Source organism: Calonectris borealis, chromosome 2 (assembly GCF_964195595.1).
Source record: "Calonectris borealis chromosome 2, bCalBor7.hap1.2, whole genome shotgun sequence".
Lineage (NCBI taxonomy): Eukaryota > Metazoa > Chordata > Aves > Procellariiformes > Procellariidae > Calonectris > Calonectris borealis.
In genome coordinates, this window is record NC_134313.1 from 78,394,810 (window position 1) to 78,414,553 (window position 19,744).

General features: G+C 42.4%; 1 protein-coding gene across 1 annotated transcript in view; it reads right to left on the reverse strand.

The window, feature by feature from the left end:
- Nucleotides 1-19,307, reverse strand: part of VWC2 (von Willebrand factor C domain containing 2) — a 57,234-nt gene extending 37,927 nt beyond the window's left edge. The window contains exons 1-2 of the mRNA XM_075142412.1: nucleotides 18,426-19,307; nucleotides 11,619-11,748 (exon numbers count right to left, since the gene is read on the reverse strand). Coding sequence (XP_074998513.1) covers nucleotides 11,619-11,748; nucleotides 18,426-19,139 — 844 coding nt within the window. The 5' untranslated portion in view covers nucleotides 19,140-19,307. The remainder of the gene's footprint in view (nucleotides 1-11,618; nucleotides 11,749-18,425) is intronic.
- Nucleotides 19,308-19,744: the final 437 nt, after the last annotated feature.

A 19,744-nucleotide genomic window follows, 5' to 3' on the forward strand; every position in this document is an offset into this window, starting at 1 on the left:
TTAGCTTTCCATTGCAGGGTGGCACATTCTCTATCGCATTGACATAACAAATAACTCCATAAACTGCTATAATTTATTTGCTTCTGAGCCTTTTTTTTTTCCTTAATTAGCCTTTCAGTAGATTGTATTAAACACACATGAACTATACAGAGAGTCCTTTGACCAATCTCAGAAGTCTTAGACAGTATGAATAGCTATTACACAAGCAATTTATGGGTGACCTACCTTTAGGTCATTTCAATAAAGCTTGATAGAATAGCTGAAAGCAGACCATGCCAAAAGGCGTCCTCATTAGGTCTCTTCTCCGTCATCTGCATGTACTGAGTAACATGCTATGTGTGCCAGGACACACCACAATGATTGTGCAATGGTTGCGTGGGAAAAGGATTGCTGCTGTTTTAAAGATCTCTTAATTAGGTTTTCCCTCTTGCCTTAAAAGAAGGTACATGTACTTCCAGGATGGGTTTGGCTGGGCTAAAGTCAAGACAGCTTAACCATTTTTCTGCAAAGTGCTTTAAAAAGAGGCAGTTCAAAAAGGAAATTCTAAGATGTGGACAGTAGGAAACAATAATGTTACATTTCTGCTCATGTGGAAATGAACTCCTATGAGCAGGTTTCTACTAGGCTCTACAGCATGTCACCCCAAGCAGTTTCACTGTAGCTAGGTAAAGGTATTTTATTCGGTCTATCAAAGATATGATCTTTATTTTAATCCTAGGAAACTGTGCATCAGCACTATCTTCTGCAGTCTGTTCATGGGTTAATTACATGGTGCATTAAAGACCTTATTATGTACAATGCCTTTTGATTTTCTTGCTTCTCCCTTGACTTTGTATTGTGAGCACAGGGCAGATTTTCACTGGCACTATCCCTCTCCCCCAGCACCACACAATTAAAAGTCAGGTGACTTTTAATTCATGTGCTATCACTACTAGAGACCTCATCTGTTTTCACAGGGGAACATTCAGCCTTCCTGCTGCTCTTCTCTGTACTTCTGCAACCTCTTCTTGCTGAGTGTTCAGCAAACACGGAAGATTACACAAATCAGGTGGGAGGAACCAGTCTTTATATAATGGCATACTTCTAATAAATGCAAGCCTTTCTTAATGAAGCCTGACAGATGTTTACATACAGCATTTCACATTGATATTTAATTAAAACCACTTGGCAGACATCTTAACAAGAGGTCATCAAAATATCCAAGCAATTTCTTTCACTACGTGACGTACGGTTTTGTTGAATTTCATTTACCATTGTGCTGTCTTGTTACTTGGCTTCGTAAGACAAGCGTTAACAGTCACTGCTCCTTCTTTCTCTTCTGTCTTTAACAGGACTCACTAACTGCATATCTCCCTCAAAATTGCCCAGCTTAACCAGTGATTTCCCTTTTGAACTCAAAATGTTCGAGAGGGTTTGAGATCATACTATCAGAAAGGAACTATTTTGGAGCATAAGAAGTAATACCTTTACTTTTTCTGGGAAAAGCAATTAACACCACACTCTTGTGGAACTACCTCTGCGAAAGGAGATAACATTGCGAACAAGTATTTCAAACACAAGAGGCCCAAAAGCAATTGCTTGGATATAGATCTTCTTTATTCAATGCTATTCCCCAAATAGTATTTTGAGTCCTGTTACAATGCATTGTTTGTTCTTTTCTTCTTGCCACTGCTCCATCTGATCAATTCCATTGGAAAAGAAAAAAAAATTAAATCACATATTGGGTGAGCATGCAGTGAAGATACACTTATCTTTTCCATGAGTGATAAACAGTGCGTGACTTGCTGCTCACAAGCACTTCAAAGAAAGGTGGTCAGTAACCAGCCTGCAATAGCAATGTGTTGCAACGCGAGAAGAAATGATGCAGGAGAAAAACACTCATCATCTACAAGACTATAGGGTAAGTTGGATTTATGCGTGCAACTTTTTAATAGGCCCCCCCTCCCCCAAGGGCTACCAGTGCAGAAACAAGCAAACAGAGCTGAAGACTCAGCAAAAGAACAGCGTGTTTAGAAGAAAGTGATGTTTTCCAGTAGGAAGTCACTCCTCTAATGAAAATTTAACTAGAACCAGGGTAGGCAGCAAAAAAAACCCAAACCCAACATTAGAGGGTTTTCCTAAATGAAAAGAGCAATCGAAGTCTTTGGAATGCTAATCATTACGATAACTGTGCTGGTGAAGGTAAGGTATTACTTAAAAACTGTTATTTCCTTTTTTTTTTTTTTTAAAATCACTGCTGTACAGCTGAACATGCTCAAGGAAGCAAAACTGCATGGATAATTACCCCCATGGAAGCAATCCAAAGGTTCACAAAGTAAAAGCTGCTTCCAACTTAAAGATCAAGGTTTTAAATTAGGAAAGCACTTGAGTCTCCGGCTGATAAAGATGTTTGACCTGCTGGGCAGAGGTAATCGTTAGGGACTTAATTCAGGACTCTCACAGCACACAGCATAGGGGAGTTCCCCAGTGCAGCAGTTTGAAACAGTAAGACGCTATTCAGAGCAACAAGAAAAACAAGCACTGCAATTTTACAAGTATTAATAAAAAATAACAGAGGCTTTTAGCCTCTCCCCTAAGAACCCATCGCTCCTCCTCCTTCAGAACCCTTTTCCCAAACACAGGCAGAGGCGTACAAGTCAGCCCTCGGTCAAACTGATATCAGGAAAGGAAACAGGTTTTCCTGTTCTTTATCAGATCTGTACTTCATTTACAAATACAGTTCAAACAGGACTGGAAGAAAACTTCTGAGATTGCTGTCATGCTCACGTAAGACCTAAGACATCCCCCAAAGAATGAGGAGTTACAAGGAGTTAAGGCAGACCTCGCATTAGCAATCCTGCCCTGCGTGGAAAGGCCATCGCGGTTGCAAAGCACAAACCATAGAAGAGCAAAGTGTTAAGAAATGAAGTTTAACGAAATCAGCCAACTCCCTGCTTCCATCAATCAGTAAGTCATCTGGATCAATTCACATCTTCCCTAATGCCTAAACCTTAACTTCCTGTGAAAAATAAGCAGAGAAAATTACACTCCACTTAGAAGTAAAAGGAGATTTTGAATATATCATTTATCATCAGAGGGATGCACTGCCAATATACTAACATACCACAACAACATAAGCCTCCACCTGCCCTCAAAGCCAAGCGAACTCTTGGATGCCTCATTTAACATAATGAAATAGCAATGAAAAAAACCACAAGAATACAAAGCAAAACACACAAGGTATATATCTTTAGTCATTGCTCCTTTTAATCACACCGCAAAATACTAGTAAGCCATGTAGCACTGCATCGCTGTAGCACCTAGTTAGTAAATAGTTTCTATTTACAAACAGGATTATCTGCAAAGAATACAACTGAGAGCTCATGTGGACAGTGACAGTGGCTCAGCTAACATCAGGTAATGCATTAACCTGTGATAACTCAATCTGGAGCAAGACAGGGTTTCAGAATCCAAGAGCTCATCATTTAATCAAATAGTATAGTGTTCTACTGATAGGGAATATTATTCCAACGATATAGCATACAGCGAGATGCACGTAAGTATTTCAGACCTTGGAATGATACACGCTCCCCAAATCTTTGCCACAATTTCAATTAGTGACACATACAAAATTAAAATAGACATCCAACAGCAGAATTGGGAAGCATTCTGGGAATAGTTTCTCTAATGAACAGCATAAAGAACAAGACTGGATGTAGGAAAAACTTCAACTCCCTTAATGTTAGTTTTCTGAACTTTCTTCAAACAGCAACGAACGAACACTGGGGGCAGGGTGTGGAGGAGGAAGGGGGCACAACGTAAGCTCCAGGATTTTAGGTTTTTTTAACATCTTACTTATCTCCATATATGTGTGTAAACAAAACTGCAGTACAAACTCAAAATTCTTATATGAAGAACTTAAAAAACAAAACAAACAAACAAAAACCCAAAGCAACTGATGACTTCATTTTGAGGAGCACGGGTAAACTGTTTCACTAGAAAACAAGCAAATCCCCAAATGCGTCTCCATGTAGAAGAGAAGCTGTCAGGGAAGACAAACCAAGCAGTAGCACACTGTTTACTCAAATACCCTGGTGGATGTTAGCACGAAGGCACTTCCCTGTCTGAACCAGAACCAGCGTCCAGAACTATGGATGGCAGGTCCATGAAACTGCCATGGCGAGCAGTGTAAGGTACATCAGACCTCTCTCTCCCTTTTTTGTTGTTGTGGGTTTTTGGGGGTTTTTGTTTGTTTGTTTGTTTGTTTTAAATACATGAAAGTTGCCAGAAAAGTTATTCTTCTCCCCCCATCCAAGGACTTCAGTGTTTCTTTTTTTCTATCAGCACAGAGAGCGTTTTCATCTTTCTGCTCCTGGAGCTGAAGAAGAACATCTTTTAGGAACCCAGGAACCGTGATACACTGAAGTTCTGACTCCACCACGAGGAGCTGGCAGCTTGTTTCCCACACTCACCTGGGACTGTCACTGCTAAACAAGTTTGGGGAACATCATCATCCACTTTTGCTTCAACCCACAGTAAAGTGACACCCCCTGCAAACAGTTGCCATCAAAGTGACTGATACAGCAGAATTCAGCGGTGATATATGAGTTAAACCTGCAGTATCAAGTAAGAGGAGAAAAACTGACTGCCGAAGAAACGCTTCTCAGGCTCACTGTAGCAGCCTGTAATGAGAAAATATTGCCAAGTGAGTTCTGGAAAGCTTATAGGATACACTGCTTTTGTATTTTAATAGGCTCTCCTACATCCTCCTGCTTATGTATAAAGTACTGCTTTAAATACCGAACACGAGTATAACTTCTAATTGTCCTCATGTGTCTGCGCTAAATGACAGGATGCCATACACTCAGGGACACTTACTGCTGCCTTTTGACAGCAGAACTCCCAACTCAAAGCTTCGTGGTGAAAAAAAAAAAATATATATACACACAACAGGCATATGCAATAAATACATATACACTATATAAATAGATTTGTCCTCGTAACAGATTTAGGCTCAGTATAATTGGATACTTCTGCTATGTTTTCAGACAGATCCTTCTCATCCTCTGACAGCTTTCTATCACTAGGAAAAAAAATCATATACCGTGGGAGTCAACATAACTTGTACACTAAATAAAAACCCTTAGAGGAAATAACAATACCTACCACTACATAGCCAGCTCAACATGAAAATACATCAACACTGGATCCCGTATGTGTGTGCATGCACGCACATGTATATGAGTTGGAAACAACAAGGACTAGTGGTTTTGGCACAAGTTCTTGCTCAGCCCAGTTTGCAGTGGTAATCCATGCACATTTAAATAGGTTCTGATCTAAGAGGAAACAATGGCACAAGAAGAAAATTCTGTGATTTCTGCACAGGAAGCACACATAGCTTGTGTAGCCACCAACTTTCCCAGAGTAGAAAGAGAAAATGAGAGAGCTGAGCAGAGAGATGCAATGGGGTTAAAGGATTTTCTTGAATTAAGACAACACAGACTGAACTTCCTATCAACTTCATCAACAGCAGAAACCAACAACAAAAACTACTGCAAATAGTTTACCAACTTCACCTACCAGATTTGGAAGCCACTTCAAATGCCCAATGCAGCCAAAAAGAAGCAAGTGTGGTATTTCTTTGTTTTCAATAAATAGCTGCCAAAATATCTGCTACAGTTTTTCAACCTACCTGCATATTCACTAGGCAATTTTAATCACATACAGCTGTTCATGCAACTTTAATGGTGTTTTTCCCCCTGAAACATTAATTCCCCTTGAAACTTTAATACTTCCTGGTTAAGAATCCCATATTATAAATCATTTTGTGACATACAGCCTATTAAAGCGGGAAGTTTGTGCAGAAGTTTTTGCTAAGAGACTCGTGGACACAGAAACAAAGAGCAAATACTACCCTGCATACACAGGCATTCAAACACATCAGAAGGGAACAAACCACACTGGCGCATACAGTATGGGTAGAACTGGGATTAGTTTGAAATGATTTCTTTTAATTAGGTTATTATTTTTTAATGTAGATGCCTTTTTTATAAATGAAGTACTGTTTCAATCTTAGAAACTAGATTTTAGAATCATGTTATGATTCCTATATTTCACATCTAGAAGAGACCACCATGACCACCTGATCTGATCCTCACCGTGACCACCTGATTTGATCCCTTCCTTAATGGAGACTGAAGCACCACTCAGGCTTTAAAACTTCTGGGTCTTCTTTGCTACATATAAATTAGCTGCCAAAGTATGACTGAAAAAGGTATTTAAAATGAAAACAGAAAGAGGAAGAGAGGACAATCAAAGGCACTGTTTATTTAAATTTCACAGCAACAAAATTCCTGATGTTTGTAATAATCCTGCCTTGACCTCTACCTGCACAGCATTATGATACTTTCATCATTGCTGAGATTGAGGCATATATGGTCGAAGGAATATCATATTTTATTTAAACACACTGCAGAAGGACATTAAATTTTACAGGTCAGATTCTCCATGGCGCTTGAGCAAAACCGGGACTGCAGGGAAGAGCAAACAGCCAGCTCACTGCCAAGGTGCAGCTTCCCTTTATCCGCCCGAATAAACATCCTCAGCCTTGTTATGGCCGCAGAGGTCCCTCAGCCCAACAAGCCCTCTCTCCACCTGCGTTTTAGAGGGATGACAGCTCACAGGGGCTACGGCACTGCCTCGACCAGCACCATTTTTAATAGATTCAAGACCCGCAGTGAGACAAAGTCCCGTTGTACCAACAGTCGCAGAAGGGGATGGCAGCTCTGCCAGCCTTTATCAGGTTTTTGACCCCCTTGAGAACTCCTTCGCACAGGCGGAGGTCCACCTGCCATTCAGAGGCCCTCTCAAGTCACCCCATGCCTAAATATTGTAATTGTACACAAAGGTACTACAGCAACTTTCAGTGAGTCAACCTCACGGTACGGGTGTACAAAACCGTGACCATTTACCCTCTCTGGCCACATGTCCTGGTTCCGGCTGGGACAGAGTTAACTTTCTTCCCAGTAGCTTGGGGGTGTGCTGTGTTTTGGGTTCGGTGTGAAAGGAGCGTTGATGGCCCATTGATGCTTTGGCTGTTGCTGGGTGATGCTTGCACCGGGAGGGGGAAGCACAGCCGGGGTGGTGGACCCAGCTGGCCAATGGGGTATTCTATACCATGGGACATCATGCTCAGTATAAAAACCGGGGAGGGGGGGGCTCGCCCCCCGTTCGTGACACGCGGTCAGCGAGCAGTTGCGTTGTGCATCGCCTGCTTTGTGTATTCTGTTATTGTTGTTGTTCTCATTGTTATTATTACTGTTCTACTTAGTTTTATTTCAATTATTAAACTGTTTTTATCTCAACCCGGGAGCTTTCCTACTTGTGCCCTCCCGATTCTCTCCCCCATCCCACCGGAGGGGGGGTGGGGGTGATCGAGCGGCTGCGTGGGGTTTATTTTTGCTGGCTGGGGTTAAACCACGACACCACATCATGTTATTCCTGCACCTCACTAGCGGCAACCATTTCAACCGCATGATGCATATATTTCAACCATAACTATGAACACAAATATGGTCCTGACTCATCCCACCTAAGGCACCTGAAATGACTACTTCCAGAGTAAAGTCTCCCTATTGCACCGCCAGTGAGAACAGACAAGACAGCTGCGGACGCTACAGCCCTGAGAACACACCTGACCCCCGGGGCAGCTGCGCTTGTACTGTCGACGGCGCAGCCACGAGCCTTTGCTAACAGGAGAAGCTCAGCTCTCCCTGCTGCAGGCACAGAAACAACACTGACGCACAGACAGATAAATGCTAGGAAGGCACCAGGAGCAGCTTCATCTTATCTGGGGCAATCTTTCAGCCATATAATGAAATAAAAATCTCTCGGGGACCTTAGAACAAAATGTTTTTTGGTCTAGCAGCCATGCCTCCCCCCCAGGCTCCATGTGGGCTGCAGGTTTAATCTCACCCTCCTGCAAAGACGCCGGCAGGAGCAGGGCCACCCTTAACTCCATCAACTGCTCCGCAGCTGCACACTTCAGGCAAAGTGGCATTCAGCCGTGTACGCCTATTAGGGCTCTAATACTGGGAACAGAAGTGGAACAGACAACCAAGGTAATCTAATCTAGCAAGATAATTCACTTTCAGTATTACCCCCCACTCTCTCCCACTGCCCCAAATGAATCAGTGACAAGTGCCCAGCCTCTTCCTAATGGAAAGGGAACTGTATGCCTATTATGTTTACCCTTCACTCCATACAAACTGTAGAGATGTCTGTACCCGATTCTGAGCTTATTGATATCGCCGTGAACAGGGACGGCTTCCACAGAAGTAACTGCGTTGCTGGTACTGTAAAGCAGGATGGAGATCTGAATTGGGCACCTGTTACTTAATGCAACTCTCTGAAGTCAGATTTAACTTTCTGGATGTTTTTTCCTGTTCCTGCTGCTGTTGGTTACTGAAAGCGTGAAGCTCAACATGTCAACCCACAAAAGAAGAAAGCCTCTCCTCCATTCCCCTCCGTCCCCACCCTGCTTCCTTGCAGGGTGTGTATGTAAGATAAACACAAAACAGCTCCCTTAGCTGTAGTGACTTGAGACATAAAAAGCAAGAAAAATTCCCCTCACCCCAAGATTTTCTCAGTGAGGTGTCACCTTTTGTCCCTTCTACAGACTACTTTTCAGAGCAGATACTTCTTTAAAGTACTCCCTATCCCTGCCCACAAAGAAGAAGAAAACATCTTCAGCCATGGAAGTATCTAGGCTCCTTCTATATCAGGATGTGATATAGAAGATTATTAAATCCTACACTTAAGACTGTTCTTTGCTCTGCAAGTCTTCCACTCACTACTTCTTATGTTAAAAGTAAATCTGTACCTATATATGCACGCAGTTGTGTAAGCCTGATGGGCAGTTACCTACCCGTCCCTCATCTGAAGGGCTGCCAGCATTTTTGTGGAATCAGGTTGGGGAAGTCAACTACACCCGCTCCTTCCCACAAGGGATAACACACAGTGCCTCACACCTGCCAAAAGACTGAATTCATTCATTTCTAATAATGGCAGGCTTTCACTGAATCTCCTCCATAATTCTTAATCAGGCATTTGTATCTGATCTTAACAGTCATGGATGTAGTTGCTTAGCCCTGACTCTGCTGGTTCCCCGCCAGCAGTCCGCAGGGCAGGCAAGTTGGGAAAGTCTTATATGTTATGAAAGTCTTATATGTTATGAAGTGCCAGGAAAGGGAGGGAAATCTGAGTTGGATTTTGTGCATTTTTAGCACAAAAATGTTAATAAATGTAGATAACCCAAACTTCACCTCCCACCCCTTCCTGCTCTACCGAGGGCGGGATGCAGAGCATGACAGCAGTCACCCCACTTACACGCTTTCCACAGCTCCATCTTTCCCACCACTCAGGTTATGCAGCTAAGCTCCCTGTACATCACCCAAGCTCTTTTGGGTCACTAACACGATGTCGTTGATGTCATCGTTGCAACAATCAACCCTGAAGCACAACGCGATGATTGTTTCCCGGACTCACATTCACAGCGCGTTTGTTCCAGTAGGCTTGAAAATGAGGGAATGAGGCAGGCTAGGTTTTCCTGCTCAGTACATTTTTGCTCCAATCTAATTAAAAACATCCAACAATCCACTGAAGTCCCTTGCAAACTGCGCGTGTCCCATGCTTTAAAATAAGGTCTGAAAGCAAATGGCCTGATATTTTTTTTTAAATGCACTCTCCAGACTCCAGATGGAGAGGATTCCTCAGAAATTTCTCTGTGATGCTGTACTGAAGCTGCTGAACTAGAAAAGTCAAGCTTCTTCCGAACTATCTTGGTTTTGTTGTTATTGTTAATGGCTTTTTTCCTCATCTAAAAGGTAACAAGGAAAGCCACTCTTGGTTCTCTGACATGCAGAGAAGTGACAGTACAGCTCACTGGATACAGTCAGCTCCGGTCACCTTGGTCTGAAACTGGGTCAGGGATGCTGGCTTGTGGGTATACCCAAGGAATATGCAATTAATATTGGGGATTCAGACGCTGAGGAACAAGACCACCCTTTTCTTACAGGCAGAACTTGGGTAATTCAGCTTTAGCACTCAGAGAGTGCAGCCTCCTCACAAATAAAGCATGTTTATGTATGATTTTTTTTAAACAGGCCCCATTTCTGGGAAACAAGTCAGGGGATCTATACAAACACCCAAGCCAAACCCTGCACTGCCGTACCTTAATCCAAAGGCAAGCCATCGCTCAGGAGATGGCCACCGCAGCGCGTTATGTTGATGCTTGTGGGAGAACGTGCGCCAAAGGAAAGTCGATCCAGCTCCAAACAGTGTTAACACCGCTGGAGAAATTCAGTGGGAAAGACTACATAGACTTCACGCATTATGCTTGTAACTCCATCCCTGATACTGAAAACAGACCTTTTGCCTGCCGAGAGTCACCCCGACCCGGGGAACTGCCGCAGAGCATGGTGCACACAAAACGCCTGTGAACACGTCAGAAGGCTCTTGCCATCAAACAAGTGCTAAAGGATCCTCCAGACCAGGTAGCTATCATACCACCAGTCCCTAAATTCAGCCTTTTTCAGGAACTGTCCCTAAATGCCTCAAAAAATGCCTGTCCTCATCTCCATAAGCAGAGTGCCCTTAAGCTGTACAGCCGAGAACAAATTCCTTCAGGGTTGTAACAACCAATTAAGGGATGTGAAGCAATTACTTTTATACCCATACAAATGAAACTCCTCCAATGCAATTAACTATCCCTTATCATCTCCTGTTGAATTTGCGGAAAGCATATGCTGTACACTCTCTCCTCCCCTAGCTTTTCCACAATTTTAATCAGTTGTTTTAGCTAATGTAATGGAACCCACCTATTCTAGAGAAATAATATATGGCTGCAAATTATCGGAATATTTTTAAATATCTTTTTTCATTTTAAATATAATTTCATTTGAGATTTTGCAGCTTTCATTTCTATTAATAAATTATCATTTCTTCTTTATAAGTGATGAGCTAGTGTGTCATGTAATTTTTTCCTCTAAATAGACCAAGACTTTGATCTAATGCAAGCCCTTGCTGGGAGTAGAGAGACTTTCTGTCTAATTTAGTTACGAAAAATATTCAATTAAACTTGGGGAGTTTAATTCATTTAGTTATGAAAATTAAATGAGCTCAATAAGGTACATTTGATTTGCCTCAGGAAAAAAAAAAAAGAAGAGAAGAATCTCTGAAAGGAAAACAAATAAGAAGGGAGAACAAAAGTAACTTTCACTGCTCACATTGAAAGGTGGATAACATGAAGAGCCTGAGTTCTGTTTTGTGTGCCTATATAAAACATATCCACGACGAGTTCATGCAAAATTTATATTCAGAAGCCACATGAATATCTGGTATTAACACCCTAATTGTCTCCTGGGAAACAAAAATCCCTGTAGGTCATAATCGAGTCCATCTCAGTCAAGAGAAGATCTGGCTCCGGCTCCTCACACTGGGAAGACACCACCCACAGAAAACTCTTCTCCATCTCCGTTTGGGGAACAAGGAAAATACTGGAATTATTTTTCGAAACCAGAACAGAGCAACATGGATCTCTCCGACAGAAGCCCCCTTCTAGTTCTGCAGCCGTCACTTACCATTTTTGCAGATAGGACAGCACTGATCGGGCTCATACACCGGATCCACGCACTCCGTCTGGGGACAAGCTGAGACAGTGCACAGCACCTCACCATTGGCTTCACAGCGACACTTCTCACACGGAGAAACCTGAAACACAAATCCAGTCACTCCTTCACTTAATGCCCTCCTGAAGTGTGCAATGCCTGCCTTCCCATCTGCATTGTTCCTTCCTTCTCCTCTTTTTCCTCCCCCCTTTAAAAAAATGCTTTTTGTGGTCTGAATAATGCAGAGTGAAGCAGGTTCTGCTCTGAACCTTTGCCCCAAATGGGAAAGTCAAAGGGATCTTGGGAACAAGAACACTTCAGACTTCTAACACAAATAAAGCAAAAATTTCCCTACTACATTTCTAATGAACTTCCAGCAAATTAAGCTCATAATTTAGATAAAATCTGGTTTAATTCTATTAGAGGTTCAAAAAGTAATTTAGCAAAAAATATTGTATTTAAAGAAGAAAAAAATTGCTAAATGAAATATGAAACTTCTTTTAATGGAAATCCTTATTGCAATTTTCCCAGGTTTGAAAGCTTTTTGTTAGCAGGAAGCTGTATTTTATTGAAAATTATCATTTTCAAAGAGAAGTCATAGAAAAAACATTCTTTGAATTCAGGTATTTCCCATAGGTTAATTGTATTTGGACCGTTCTTGTAATACTTGTAACTTTCTGAAAAGAAATTGCAATTCCAAGAAAGGGGTGAAGCAAAATACAGGTCATCCTTTTTACCTACTGAAATGTTACTGGTTTTGAAGAACTCTACAGAATAGGAGTACCATGAGATAATTACTTCAATGACCTACTTCAATGAAATTAATTCCAAATAAAACAGCATCAAGGCCCTATTTAGGAAAAAATGGACTTTCAAATGTCTGCATTTGCCACAGGTACAATTCCAGCCGTCTTCTTCAGTGTTCCTGACCAGGTGCTGCACATTCCATCGCTGACGTCCTCGTACCACACAAGGAGCTGGAGGTAGAGGGAAGCAAGGGTGCTAAAGAGCAATAAATGGTGTACTGTAAATCTCATTGCTGTACTCCAAAAAACCACAGTAGCATCCATGGTCAGAGCACAGGATGAAAATGCACCTGAACGTTATTACCAATGACCCTCTAAATCCACAGTCTGTGCAGATTCTAGGTTTACCTAAGGATGAGGTAATTTTTTTACAGACCCTTTTTCATTCCAGATTCCAATTAAAGCCAAACAACCACCCGTTGCATTTCTCCAATAAAAGCAGAGTAACCTCAAATCTAAAACAAATTATTCTTTGTGAAGAGTCATCCAGACATCTAACTTGCAGATCATCTGGTTTCTTCCCCCTATTTCTTAGGCAGCCCATCACATTTTTCCTCAAATCCATTCTCTGCTTGCTTACCTCTTTCACATCCTTCTCACTTCCAAAGTTCAAACATGCTGATGCTTGCACAGCATCATCTCCAACTAAATGCTCATCCATGCTTTGCCACTTCTCTTCCCACCTGCCAGGGCTGTTATTTGCTTATGCCCTGACATATCTTTTCACGCCATCCTCTCTGCTTAGAAAGCCTAAATAGGGTCTCTTGCTGTGTTGCTTTCTGCTTTTATAATATATAAATATTATTTATTTCAGGCTTCCTTTGCCAGCTACTCATTTCCAGTTTTCTCTCTACTTTACATTCTACCCAGGATAACACCACACCACACATTTGTAAAATGCTACAAGGAGGCTGACAGCCCAATATTGCAGAATTTTATTGCAGACTTTGGGACAAGAACTTTGTCTTGAAATTGTTTATAAACTGCCACGTTCACTTGCAGAGCTGGAGTGTCAGCGGATGAAGGGGTTTCTGATGCAGTGTTCAGAGTCGGGAGGCTCAGGTATTCCAGGTAATCACTTGAACTGCACGGGAAATTTTGAGTGTCAGCAAACCTGAGCTCCTAACTATCTGCAAGTCAATAGCAAGAATCCTAACTCTCTGGAGTTACATCCAGAAACAATACTTACTAAGTTATGAAAACATGCTTTTTGGGGAGGATTGATTTTTTTTTTTTATTAATCCTACTTGATGAACGTTACTAGAACTCCATTCCAAGGATCAGGCTCAACAAGGCAAACCTATAGCTTTCATGTGGTTTCAACATTTTTTGCCATCACTTGAAAAAGATGCAAATTTGCCAGTGATCAGAGTTCAACAAGACCAGTAACTACAACAACAGATATTCCCTCTCCCAGGACTCCACTTAGTAGATGTGCCTTAGTAGATTCAATATTAGAAGTGATGTAAAAACTAGAGTATCTGATGATAATCAGGAAACAAGACAGCACACAGATGTTATTTCTAAAATCTCTCATCTGTAAAATTTAAACATATTCTAATTAAGTAGGTTGTTTACTAGAATTCCAAATTTGACAGAAGCCTAAAATTCCTAGAACAAGAAGCCATTTAATGAAGCATTGAAAATACTATTGAATGAGAAACAAAATTGATCTAATCTTTATCTAATAATGACGATTCAGAATAATGCATTTGCATCCTATACAGCACATACACTTGAAGACCACACCTTTCATGGACGGAGTACACTGTTAAATGTGATACTGAATACCCTTCCTGTGTAAGAGATCATGGGATTTCAGGGGAATAACTGCAGTACACCTTTAAGAAGTACTGTCGTCTGCACAACCCACCAATATGAGTAATGGTAGCAGAGTTAAGGAAGGTCTCCATGTGCTTATGTCTAGAAAGCTCTTTTCAGGCGTGTGAGTGAACCACAGTGGCTGCTAAAATGGTATTAGTGTCAACCTTTATCTGTTCATCTTTGGACTAAATGGTAGCACATTGCTTTTTATATAACATCAGGATGTAGCAGGAACTGTGGAAAAACCCTACTTCTTTCCGCACCTTAATGGCAGCTTAATACTTGGAGACATAATCATCACTAGAGAGAGAGAGAGACAGTAAGATACTGTGTACATATAACAACAGCTAAATAAATCAGAATGAAAAGACACATTTGGTCCTTCATTTCCTCTCCTCTATTCCTATAACGTAAGCGCATTACCTGCAGTGCAGTTCCTAGTGGCAGCCAATGCAACGAGCATCCCGCTTGTTCATCTGGGAAACGAACAGCCCGGCAGCACTCGTGCTTAGCACATTTGGCATAACCAGGCTGGGCTGGAAATAACACGACCTATGAACCTCTCTCTGAAGACTAATGATACCACATCTCTGTGATCTACAGATGAAGCTATTAACTCTACAGCAGCAGTAGTTCTGCCCATGCAAAAACTGTGGGAAGACAACGAGAGGCACAGAAGTCTTAAGTATTCACCAGGCAGCCGTAAAACCTGTAGAGAATAGAGTACAGATGGCAAAAAAAACCACCCAACCTTCTTTAGAATTGTTTAAAGGGAAGCTTATCAGCAGATGTATAAATGGAGTTGCAGATATTGTAAAAAAGCAAACACAACATTGTGTAAACAGGTAGATTTCCCACTAGTGGGGCATGAAGAAAACTTAGTAGTAGTAGCTTAGTAGGGGTAGTAGGTTTATCCAGCAACGTAGTGTAAATTGTCATAGTTAAGAAGTGACAAATTATTTGCACTCATTGAAGTTCTGGTCAAAAGTAATTCGAGCTTTCTCTTCCCCCTTTCCACATGCCAAACTTTAATAAAAAAACCAAAACAAACCAAAAACAAACCAACAAAAAATCTCAATTAAAAAAAAAATAATCTACATTTGGTTCTCCGAGCCTTGAAAACAACTAAGTTTAAAAAAAACATGAATCATAGTCCCAAACTGATTTGCTATTGTGCTGGAACTTTTATTAATATTTCCTTGCCACTTACACAGCTCAGGAGAACATGAATGGGGTCAGGTTGACAAGAATAAACCTATTAGCCTTGTTTTTACTTCTCCATGCCTTCAAAACACCACAGATGTTTCAAAATCCATTTGGGCTTGTTGACTTCCAGATTTCCAAGTTATTCACAAATAAATACAAATTCTGGTAGCAGAGAAATTCTAAACAAAACACACGAAGCAACAACTTTAAAAAAATGTAGGTCCTTCCCAAACCATATTACACTTCCGAAGAGAACTTATGGTCCTTGTAAGGCTCTTACTTTGTAAGTCAGCCTCCATTTTCAAATCTTACTGTAAGATTGAAAAACATCTAGTGGAGCGCATGCTCAGCAATCTCCAGCTCCAGTGCAGAATTTTATCCTCAGTGCATTTCACCAACTAAGGCTTCTGCTCCCAGTTGCACTCATATGGATGCTGTGATCCCTCTGCCATCCTGCCTCACGATACCCTCAGGAGAGCAGAGTGGTGCTGATGGAAACAGCTTTATGAGACCTCATCCTTCCCCCACACCCGTGCTGTGGTTTGTGTCAAGATCCATGTCCTTTTTGAAAAGAGAAAGCCGTGTGCGTACACATGCACAAGCCAAGCCTGCAGGAAGGACTGTGAATCAAAGTAGTAGTGCATCAAACCTCCCATTCCCTGGCACACTCAGCTTCCGAGTTAGCACTGGCTCCAGTCAGGGCAATTTTTTGCCATGCCAAGCCATATATGAATTTTATATAAGCAAACTCCCAAACTTGCACGCATATTTACACATCTATACATAAATGTTTGTGCAGATAACATCACTTAAAAGTTAGGAGGTCACCTTTTTCTTCCTTCAGTGATATCTGGTACTCTTTGCCATATAAAGTAGGTGCAGGCAGAGAAAAATCAGATCGCTATCCATTTACAACTCCTTCCCTGACCTTAATAAAGAGATAGCATATTAGTAACCTCTCTAAGACCATCAACTTTAAACTTGTAAAATGGCCTTTGAAACCGTGTGCAATTATTTGCATTTGCAATTGCTTCCACTGAGCAGCAGCAATCTGACTACATCTGTACCTTACCTCGCCAGACATCTCCACTGATTGCAGTGGCATGGGCAAACTGCTACATTTCTAGTTTTGTGCTCATGATATTGGAACCAATGTTGAAGCCCAACTAAAAACCAATGTCCTCACAAACCTGTCAAAATAAACAGGCTGCAGTTCCACTCCCTAACTGCATTGGTAACTTTCCTTGCACCTCCCGAGCAGGCATCCCTTTTCACTCGTGTTTCCAAAGCTGGCTAACAGAAAGCAGTAAGGGAACCGATGTTTCATTACAGGAAGGTATCAACACAAGAGCTGAAGGCTGAATGGGGTTAAAAAGAAAGCTGAAAGCCAAAGTCTTTTCAGAACATTTCTGTAAATGTCACTGTTCAGCACTCCCCAAGGCTGCCAGCCACGTTCAAATGAAACAGGGAGCACCACAGTTTTATCCTCTCACTACAGGCTTAACACAATAAGGTATTTCAGGCTTGCTTTACAGCCATTAATATGACACCACTATGTAAAGACAAAGAAAAGCAACTCGTTAGAAGAGTGTGGGGGAGAAGCCTTTAAAACTTTGATACGGAGACCTACAGAGACCGTGGGCGGAAGCATCACTGTTTTGGCCACCCCTCAGAATTAACTTTTCTGGAAAAGGAAGGATCTCACAATCCATTTCCAAAAAGGTCACACCAACTAGCCGCTATTAAAAGTACCTTCTCCCTCTTAAAATAGAAAGCTGCCACCCCAAAGCTGAAGGCAATCCTTGAGGGTGACACAGAAAAAGGGAGGACGATATGATGCTTTCTGCCATGCTTTGAAAAATCACTGCATGGTCTGCACATTACTGCCTAAAGAGAACAAGGGGAAACACTGTGATTTATTCCAGAGAGAGTAATTCTGCTCCTTTATTTATTTGTTTGAATCGAAGTTAAGTTTCCAAGAACACACAAATACCACAGAGAGCAGAGTGGCAACTTATTTACAGCCTTCACAAATACATTTTCTTTTCTTCCATCCTGTCAGGGGTCGAGCTGCCAGAACCCCGAACTGGATTTCGTATTCCCCTCAACATACTCAGCTCAAAAATCTCAGGTGTGTTCAGAAACAGGTTTTGAACCAGCCCTATACCTAAGTCATTCGCAAGCAAACTCTTAGAGCCTGCTCACAGATCTCAGCCATAATAAAATACTGAAGAGAAAAAGGCAAGGTAAGCAACCAGGGAATTGGCCTCAACTCCAAAACTTTTCAGTGCACTGTAATAAGTTGCATTTTCAATGATAACAACCTGGCACAGTGGTGCTAAAAAGGCCCTACTCTAAAAGGATTTCCCTAAACATAAAGCTTTTCAAGTCCGTTGTTTAGGTATCACTGTAATTCAGACTGCAAACCATGGTCTTTTTAAAAAGAAGGCCCATAGTCATTCTCAGAAAGCAAACATTACGCAACCTTGGCAGCACAGCAAAAAAGGAAAAGAGAAATGACTGTTAGGAAAAAGGTATCATCATAGATGGATTACTGGGAACAGAAGTCAGCCCACAAAACCCTGCTTGATCCCTGCAAGGTAGAAGTTTCACAGTTAACAGTTAAATAAGGAAGCAAATGTAATGCTGGAAATTCTCGTAAAATCCACATCACCACCCAAGCAACATGCCTTCAAGTAGCATTTTTTACTGTAAATACCAAAGGAATTAATAAAGATCAGCCCCCTCATTTAAAAATGTTACAGTATTGTAGAGCAAGAAGGGTCATGTTTAAGGGGAGTATTTTACAGCACGGCAGAAGTAGTATTAAGAGAGGAAGGAAAAGGGGAGACCCAGAACGCCCTCCGAGACAGCCCTTGAAGAACACAATGCCCCTTTAAACGACAGAAGGACCCACGAAATTACTTTTGGCTTCAGCCCTTACCATGAACTCCTCTAGGGTCTGGTAGGTTTTCCCTCGAAACTCGCAGTAGTTCTTCCTCTCCTTGCACTGCGGGCAGCACTGCGTGGTGTCCACATGGACGCACCGAGGGTGGAGCCTGGGGCACTCGGGCTGTATGCACAGCGGGCCCTCTTCGGTGCAGAGGCAGGGGCAGGCAGAGGGGCCCGGCGCAAACTTCTCCCCGATGGCATAGACGAAGCCGCTCTCGTCCACGCAGCCTTTCCCACGGTAGTCCGGGTAGGCGTACTCCTCCGGAGGCTCGGGAGTGACGCTCGCAACAGCTTCTGGGAGAGACGAATCTTCAGCCACCCGAGGCTCCTCGGGAGCGGCGTCCCTTTGCTCTTGCACTTGAATGCTCCCGGATTTACTGCTCGTCCCCTGGCTGTTCCAAGCCTGCTTTTGCTTAGTCCAAGACTCCTTGTTCGAGTAGTTCCTGTTTCCTTTGCTCTTCCAGTCCCTGCTACCCTCCTCCCTCCCGCTCCTGCCGATCTCATTCATTTTCCCCGGGCCTGTCTGGCTGTCCCTTGTAGATGTGTGATCCCTCTTTTCCTGGCTCGCCTTTATCTCCTGTTTGTCTTGAGCCTTGGCCAGTTTTTGTACAGGTATGGTGGAGCTACAGAGGGCAACCATGAGGCAGCAGGTTACGAGAAGAGAACTAGAGAGAGCTCCAATTGCCATTGCAGTAGAGCTGGGCATCACCTACTGCATCCCACAGGGGACACTGCATTCACATCGGAGGGAAGCGCTTCACGGATCCACAGTTCCTAGGAAGAGAAGGATTAGGAACACTTCAGCTTCTGCATTTCTCCCCCCCCACCCCCGCCTCCACCAATGCAACATCTCAAACAATATGCAACCTGTCTCGGTAGTTTATGCAAAAGGCAAACAACAGCCTGGTGCTGCATCCCTCCTCCTCCTCCTCCTCCTCCTCCCCCGCTCTGCCAAGTCTTATAAATAGCAGGGCTCTGGACACGGACCGGGCATCTTCGGCTCCGTGACAGCACCCTGCAGAACTCTGGGGAGTTAGGATTTGCAAAGGCAGGTGCATGCAAAAACCAGAACATTTGGGAGTTATTTTTCCTTTCAAATGACAACACGTGAAGAGGATGGATGCACGCTGAATTAAATGGAGCTCCCCAAAACACAGCAGAGTCTGGAACAGAAATCACCCGACTGAGTCCTATTCGCTGACTGCATGCACGATGATTTTCATTAACCTCTTATTCAGCCTGAAGTGTGCTGCTGTTTTTTGGTTGTGTGGTTTTTTTTTTTTTTTTTTTTAAAATACCCACCAGTGAGCA